Source organism: Cryptococcus neoformans, chromosome 10, assembly GCF_000149245.1.
Source record: "Cryptococcus neoformans var. grubii H99 chromosome 10, complete sequence".
NCBI classification, from domain to species: Eukaryota; Fungi; Basidiomycota; class Tremellomycetes; order Tremellales; family Cryptococcaceae; genus Cryptococcus; species Cryptococcus neoformans.
The window spans coordinates 130,001-137,500 of NC_026754.1; the positions used below are offsets into that span (position 1 = coordinate 130,001).

At 46.5% G+C, this 7,500-nt stretch overlaps 4 protein-coding genes and 1 non-coding gene; 2 read left to right on the forward strand and 3 right to left on the reverse strand.

Annotated features, from left to right (window-relative positions):
• CNAG_04878 overlaps nucleotides 1–1,687 on the reverse strand; it is a 3,546-nt gene extending 1,859 nt beyond the window's left edge. For both annotated transcript variants that reach the window (XM_012196879.1, XM_012196531.1), the window contains exons 1-6: nucleotides 1,523–1,687; nucleotides 1,013–1,454; nucleotides 910–958; nucleotides 231–859; nucleotides 167–181; nucleotides 1–116 (exon numbers count right to left, since the gene is read on the reverse strand). The exon at nucleotides 1–116 is cut by the window's left edge and continues 139 nt beyond it. In XM_012196879.1, coding sequence (XP_012052269.1) covers nucleotides 1–116; nucleotides 167–181; nucleotides 231–859; nucleotides 910–958; nucleotides 1,013–1,157 — 954 coding nt within the window. In that variant the 5' untranslated portion in view covers nucleotides 1,158–1,454; nucleotides 1,523–1,687. The remainder of the gene's footprint in view (nucleotides 117–166; nucleotides 182–230; nucleotides 860–909; nucleotides 959–1,012; nucleotides 1,455–1,522) is intronic.
• A 114-nt stretch (nucleotides 1,688–1,801) lies between these two features.
• On the forward strand, nucleotides 1,802–3,460 carry CNAG_12885. Its single transcript, XR_001046157.1, has 3 exons — nucleotides 1,802–2,248; nucleotides 2,331–2,376; nucleotides 2,449–3,460. It is a non-coding gene; the product is annotated as a hypothetical RNA (non-coding RNA).
• Nucleotides 1,901–3,434, reverse strand: CNAG_04877 (hypothetical protein). Its single transcript, XM_012196878.1, has 4 exons — nucleotides 2,427–3,434; nucleotides 2,300–2,367; nucleotides 2,176–2,229; nucleotides 1,901–2,121 (listed from the first exon to the last, which is right to left on the reverse strand). Exon 1 carries the CDS (start codon nucleotides 3,308–3,310, stop codon nucleotides 2,441–2,443), a length of 870 nt encoding a protein of 289 aa, XP_012052268.1. The 5' UTR covers nucleotides 3,311–3,434; the 3' UTR covers nucleotides 1,901–2,121; nucleotides 2,176–2,229; nucleotides 2,300–2,367; nucleotides 2,427–2,440.
• A 1,820-nt stretch (nucleotides 3,461–5,280) lies between the features above and the next one.
• On the forward strand, nucleotides 5,281–7,432 carry CNAG_04876 (endo-1,3(4)-beta-glucanase). XM_012196877.1 has 8 exons: nucleotides 5,281–5,633; nucleotides 5,691–5,735; nucleotides 5,791–6,014; nucleotides 6,065–6,161; nucleotides 6,222–6,417; nucleotides 6,466–6,583; nucleotides 6,633–6,732; nucleotides 6,829–7,432. The coding sequence occupies exons 1-8, from the start codon at nucleotides 5,533–5,535 to the stop codon at nucleotides 7,109–7,111; spliced, it is 1,164 nt and encodes a 387-aa protein (XP_012052267.1). The 5' UTR covers nucleotides 5,281–5,532; the 3' UTR covers nucleotides 7,112–7,432.
• Nucleotides 7,368–7,500, reverse strand: part of CNAG_04875 (hypothetical protein) — a 3,358-nt gene continuing 3,225 nt past the window's right edge. Inside the window, exon 3 of the mRNA XM_012196876.1 lies at nucleotides 7,368–7,500. This exon is cut by the window's right edge and continues 2,194 nt beyond it.

The window sequence follows — 7,500 nt, forward strand, 5'->3', positions numbered from 1 at the left end:
CGCTCCACGTGTACTAACACTCAGAGAATTGTTCTCTCTTACCCCTCCCAGACCGTAAGGAGGGTTCCGAGGAGACTGAGGATCGGCAAGCTCGGACTCTTTGGGAAGCCATGTACCTGCATGATGTCAGCAAAATTGGGAGATGATTAAGAACGGCTGTGTTTACCTTGGTATCTACGATCTGACGCAAGCATCAGCACAACTTTGATCAACAGACAAGATATACGCACAACCCTCCACAATATCGTCTACATAGCTCCCATCAGATATTGTCGAAGGCGGCTCTTCCACCGGAACGTGCTTTTCATCTTCCTTAAAAGTGGCAGCGAAACGGAGCTGGCCTATTAGGCAGGCAGCGTACAGGTCCATGTCCTCCGCTAAAGCTCCAGAAAGCCAGTCCTGGTCGGTCACAGAGACTCTCGGCGGTGATTGATCACCAACGGCGTTTTGAGGATCAGTCGAGCATAGAGATGTGGGCAGTACTTCTCCTGGAAAAAGAAACCCTGGACCCGGCTGAATATTTTCGCTAGCAGAAAAGGGCAATTGGCTCAATGTAGAAGTGGACGTTGTTGGCCAAGTGGGAATCGTCGTTGACGGGACACCATTTTCAAGATTATTATGGTCTAACTCTTGATTGGTATCAAAAGGCTGGAAGAGGCTGCTGATGAACTCCGATAAATCGGTGGATGAGACTGTCACATCTGGTGGAGGAGGATTGCTGATGGCTATTGTAGAGGCAGTCTCTGTAAATGGCCCTGCCGGAGGCGTTTCAGAGCCTGATACTTTCCCAGCAAGGAGATTGGCGTATTTTAATCTTTCTTCACCGGGCCTCTGCACACATTGGAACCCGCTCCTTCGGCTAGCACAGCACCGCAAGTCAGCCTCGAAGATCTCATGTCGGGGACTTACCATCGATCGCAAGAACCATCGACAAAGTTCTCGTCGCAACGTTTATGTCCTGTCCAAACTGTGTAAGGACTTCAATACCAACAGGAAGAAAGGCTCGATTTACTTTGACGACACACTAAGCATCCTTTTCTACTCCTGCTGTGAGCTTTTCGCTGCCTTATTCGATCAAGTCCTGACGTCCTTGCTGATGGTTGGTCCTCAATGGATCTTGTGACCGTCGTTTCCTCGCTGCTGCTTTTGGCCGTCATCTTAATTAGGTGTCCGTCCACCAATGGCTGCCCAATGAGCCACTGGGTTGGCGCGAGTTATTGGCAAATATTTCAGAGGTATTCATACATTCATCACTTCACTGCACGTACTCCGTTTTATTTGTCGAACTTCGGTTCCTCGGCCTTCATGGTGGGGCGGAGATGCTAGGATCAGAAGAATGTTACGTAATCATCTATCAAAAGCCCCTTGCGCCATGAAAGCAGTACGGAGCAGTGTTAGGGGAGGGGTCGCCCAAGTTCTGGAGAGCGGTGTTAGATATGCATGACAATCGAACACTACAGCCCCTAGTAAATCTTGTGGAGCGAGATTTAATCGAGCGAAAAAGATAGTGATATATACGTACCAACGAACGTACATAGGAAGACTTGCCGATCGGCCTCCAGATCATTACGTAACTTCACCATAGGTGCGATTTTATGGTCTTCTCTAAAAATGAACTTGTAAAATCATCTCGTTTTGCAAAGGATCAGAGGGCTGCAGAAGGTGGGAGTGAGAAAAAGAAGTCTAGCCGTAGTTCGGGCCTTTTACTAAATAGTTATTACGAAAAAAGAGAAATCGGAAAAACATAAAAAGCTGAAATAATTAAAGGCACAAGGACAGCTCAGTTTCATCTACAAATCATTTGGGATCGAGACGGAAATCAGCATCGCCGCGCTCAATCATAGACTGACATTCATCTCAACTCAACATCCAGATTTGATTAGCCAGCACGGACTTTTCGCGATGGTTATGTGGTGATTATGGAGGCCACAGGGAAAAATCAACAAACGTCAAGGATAACGCGATAAATCAAACCAGCCATGAAGGTATCTTTATGGGAAGTACAAATCATATCTCAAAACGATCTATCAACAAATTAAGATAACGACATGAAGGTTTATTCCCTTATAGATACGGTAGACACAAACAAGGGAAGGCAGGCTGGAAAGGTGGGAAAGTCTGCTGGTGAGTCGTCAGCACGACAGAGGATAAGTGTCTGGAATTGGGAAAACCCACTCTATATCACAGTAAGCGATATATTGTGATCTATACGTTTCGAAACAGGTGTTTCTACCCCATGAAAGTGTCGGTCAGTCCATCTTTGCTTTTATATCATGGTAAACTTGAACAAATCTCTCACAAATGCTTTCTCGCTCTCGATCTCTTCACAGATCCACCTCCCGAAACTCTGCTTGGCATTCTATTCTGCTTTTGGAAGTGTGTTAGATGTCTCCATTCCAACTGTGGACATAAAAGGGCCAACTTACCTGTTCTGATTTCATTATTCAGATGTGTCTTGCCCCTCCAACTTTTCCTCTCGTACGCTCACAACATATCTCTTCTTCCAATCCCAGGCAATGGTGTCGTCATACAAAAACTTAAACCTATCCTCCATTCCATTCTCAAAGAAGCATTCCAACTCCTCCCGCAGCTCTTCCTCACTCCTACGCAACAAGTGGGGCACGACCCACTCCCTCAGCATGTACAGATCAGCCGAGGCCTTGCTCTCTCCTTGGACGTCCCAGGATACTTCCCTATATGGTCGACTATTCTTTCCGCAATCCGATGGATGGAAAACCCTGAAAGTGATATGACTCGCACTTGTCTCATGGAAAAAAACCAGCAAAAAATTTGTGAGTCGTCTGAGTCGACTGAGATTATAGTCCCTGTTCGACCACACTTGCTCTGTCGGGAAGAGGCATAGATCGAAAGAGATGTGGCATGGGGGGATGTATGATGGCAGAAGAGCTTCGAACATCCCTCCAGGACCATCATATGGCTCCCAAAGAGAATGCCCAAAGTGGATATGTTCCAGTCTGGAGAAAAGTGGCCTTGGCAAGCTGGAAAGTTCAAACAGATCGTGTAAAGCGGCTCTCAGTGGATCACCTCTCCCATTAATCCCTATCTCAAGCCTCTTAACATGGCTTAGCGCCTGGGCTTTGTATCCGCGAGGAGATGTGACCCCATAGAGAATTTGTTTGACATTGGTACTATCGACTGGAAGGGTGTGGTATAGTTTGGGTAGTAGGTAGTTGAATATGGATTTGGAGAGAGTGAGAAGGTGGAGGGGATTAATTTCGCGGAGGATAAGATGGTGAACTTCGTGGATCGGGGCAAGTGTCGTTAAAGGGATATATGGAGTCTCAGGCATCTGGACGGGGTTGGTGAATTATTGTGTATGCTGTTGCTCTTGATATAACTGTGTAGTTAAGAATAAGAGTGCACGGCGGAACTTTGACGGGGTCAAGGTCTGTCATTATATGCATCATCACAACGCGACTTCGCGTATTCTTTATCGTGTGGAGCCAATGTTGTCCTCATTCGGGGCCTCGGTAAAAATGTGGACTGTGGGGTCATAGACAGACGTAAGTCGTAATAAGCTTGCCCAGATCCCAAATACAATCCGTCATCCTTTTGCGTGCGACGTGCATTAATTAATAATAAAGATATCAGAGATCAAATGGCAGAGTGAAGCAAAATCGAAAGGGGTTCGACCGCATTTTCTTCCTTTTCTTTTTCGCACCTCCCTTAAGTATCAAAAAAGAGACAATGGATTTAGGAAAAAATCTCTTGTCAAAAGAAGGACGTTGTGATTTGGGGGGGAGGGGAAAGTGACGAAAATCCCCGCCGGTGAGGAAAGAAGGTTCATTGGGCTCAGGCACGGGGCAGATAAAAGATATGGACGGAAAGTCCAAAATGAGGACTTGGAGTTATCAACGGGAGTTTTTTTTATTAATTGTCAACTGATAGATTGGTACTGGTGCAGGTTGCTGGTGGCGCTTGAGAACTACTACTGTTTGGGTACATATAGCACATGCAAGTAACATCGAAATCTCCTTTTTTTCTGCCATGACAATTATGCCTTGCAAAAGTGGCGACAAGGGAAGCTTCCTCGTAACCTCTCTCCACTGTCTCAATGCATCCCTCGGTTCTCCCGCAATCATCTGTCTAAAATAACAGCTGTCGCGCGCCCTCCCTTGCAAAGTCGTTTCCTTTCTTCGACATACCTTTCGCCTTCTGCCGGATTTGATTCTTACCGGATTAACAATTCAATCTGCTCCTAGCCTGCCTTGCAGATGAGCAACCATATTCCCCATCCCGAGTGGGTGGAGGCTTGTATCATCTGCTGGATGGTCAAAGGCGAAAGAACCAGCTGTGTCGCATGACTGATTGCTGTCTGCTCACAAAAATCACGATTTGAGCGAGTATTGAATACGTGACAATTAGCTGTGTTTCTCCCATTTTAGATCACCACTGCCCGTACGCGTGGCGGCTCGCGGCATTCAGTGGCATATTGACTGAATTCAAGTAACATGTGATACCCCAGGAGCAACCTACTATATCCGTTATGCCTTTTTCAACGCCATCCCCAACTCTCCTCCAATTCAGTTCCCACACCATTCCATCCCATCCGTCATCACATATCAGACCATCTCCTGCAACTGTGGTGGACCGAGATGGAAGAAGGAAGGTTGACCAGTGTTCAAATGTATTGCATTAGTACATATTGTGTTCAGATTTTGTAATCAAAGTCTATAGCAACAAGGATGAGTGGTCACTTGGGTAATCAGCGGCAATGACGCAGTAGGACGGGATTGATATGACAAGAGAGTTCTACAGAAAGAGAGTAAGTAAACTATGCGACCTGCTGCGTGGTCTTGGTTGGCTTGCGATTTGTCCTGTTACTTCGCCTTTGATGCCACCGTGGATGCTTACAGTGTCACCACTGTCTCGTACAACATGATGCACGATACAGCGCAATGCAAGGGGCAAGAATCAATCCTCTCGACCCCTCATCGTGCATGGATGTAAACAAAGGGACGAAGTTTAAGCATCCGAAGTTCGGGGGCTAAGACCCTGTGTATATTCAGGGAGAAGCTTATTTTATTTACGGATGCTTGTGGATTGCCCATTGGTTTGAGAGCCTGAGAGACGCGTCGTGGAGAGGTGGAAAAAGAAAGGAGGTCTTTTTGTCTGGCTCTTCATAGGGCATGTGTCATCTCGACCAATATCTCGACCAATACATACTCTGCTGCGCTGCGACTGTAGCGTCTGCGCAGTATCCCAGTTAGCACAACCTAGACTATGGGAAAGATGCATATACGATATTTTGGCCGATCTCGGCACTTTGCCCTTCGGTCTTTCACCTTCACAACGTACCCTTCTCCGTTTTTATTTTCATTTTGTCATCATCCGCTAACATTCCATCCTTTACACTCCTTATTTAAATCACGCTTCCATCTCTACTGCACTTTTTTAAACTCCACTTTACAACGTCCAACTTGAGCACATTCTTTTTAGTTACACCTACCTTCCCCATAAAAGCCCCAAGCTCGATCATCACCGTCCAAGCACTCATCACCAACAAGCATCATGCTCAAACTTGCTCTCGCCGCCGCGGCGACTATCGCATCCATCCAAGTCAGTGCCACCACCTATCCTTTGAGCGACTCTTTCTCTGGCACCTCATTCTTGTATGTTGTCAACCGGTTCCGACCCACCCACAAGGCACGCGACTGACGATCTGTTAGTGACGGATTCCGTTTCCCTGTCGAGACTTATGACAACACTACCAAGTAGGCCATTCATAATCCTACAAAAGGCAAAAGGCTCCAGACTGACCATCCACAGTGGAGATGTCTTTTGGGCCACTGCGGACAACACCTCTCTCCTTTACGTCAACGACAACAACCGTGTCATCATCAAAGTCGACAATGAATCCGATGTTGTCTATCTCCAAAAACGATATGCCCCTAAACTACTCAGTCAGAAGACCTGGGATATCGGTACTGTCTGGGTGATGGATGCTGTGCATATGCCTTATGGTTGCAGTGTTTGGCCTGCTTTCTGGACTCGTGAGTTCTTACTCATATGAAGAAATGCAGGATATTGACAGTGGCGGTAGAGGGACCTAACTGGCCTGCTGGAGGCGAGATTGATATCTCTGAAGGTATTAACCTTCGTAGCAACAACATGGTTGCTCTCCACACCACTGGTGGGACGTAAGTTAAACCATCATCTCCTTTTGTATGACCTAGCCTAAACCTCTCTATCTGCGACAGCTGCACGATCTCAAACTCATCTTCCATGTCCGGCTCAATCACTTACGACAACTGCGACATTTCCCAAAACTCAGACTCAGGATGTACAGTTAATGACACCAACACTGATTCATACGGTGCGGGCTTTGCAGCCGCGGGTGGTGGTGTGTTCGTTGCCGAATGGGCGACTGATGGGATCAGGGTTTGGTTCTTGACTGTGCGTCATCCCCTTTATTTTATGCATCCGGAACTAATGAGGCTACAGAGAGACGCCGTGCCAGATTCTTTGGGCGTTAGCGCCTCTTCCATTGACACTTCAAGTCTTGGTGAACCAGTTGCCCTGTATAGCTCTGAGACTTGCGATGTGCAAAATCTCTTTGGCCGTAAGCCCGTCTGCATTTTTCCCCTTCAAAAAGCTGACCATTTTACTAGCTCAAACTCTTACTATCGACATCACTCTCTGTGGCGATTTCGCCGGTAACGCCGATCTTCTTGCAGAGACTTGCGGTGCCTTGGTAGGCGATAACACTTGGTAAGTTTCGTTCTTTCCTCATTCAATTCCTTTGCCCAGCGCCTTCCATATCACCTCCCAAATCCTACATGTCCCTTGATTGACCAGTCCGCCTAGTTACACGACCTATGTCGTCAACAACCAAGCATCCAACCTCGCCCAAGCGTATTATGAGATCAATTATATCAACGTTTACTCCTCTTCTAACTCTTCTTCTTCCAACGCGAGCACGACTTCTACCGCTACTGATGGTGTGGCCACATCCGCTACTTCCGGATCTGGTTCTACCGCCAGCGCTAGTGCGAGTGGGAACGGGAGCTCAAGTGGTGCTGGAAGGGTCGAGGCCGTTCTTGGTGGCTTGTTGGGTGCTTTACTGTTCGGCCTTGCGATGATTCTTTAAGATGAAACCTGTTTAGTAATTAGAAAAACCATCTCTATAGTTACCTGATCTGACTGCCTTGATGTTAACATGTCACATAGAAAAGTACAATTATCTACGTTTACATTTTTTATTAAACTGTGCAACTATATTTCGGAACGAAGATGGGTTTTTCATGATGGATCCGGATGTTCACTCAAGTAACAAGTACCAGTTGGTGCTAAATCTATTCGGTGCTGGCACCATATTGTTATTTATTTGAAACCGTTGTCTGTCGCTTGAAGACCAAAGATAGAACCAATGCGTACATTGATATAAAATGCTAATTCTGTGTTGCCCAAATGGTACTTAATGCGTACAAAAGACTCCCTTCGTCCCTACTCCACCTTGTCTCCTTTACATCCCAATCT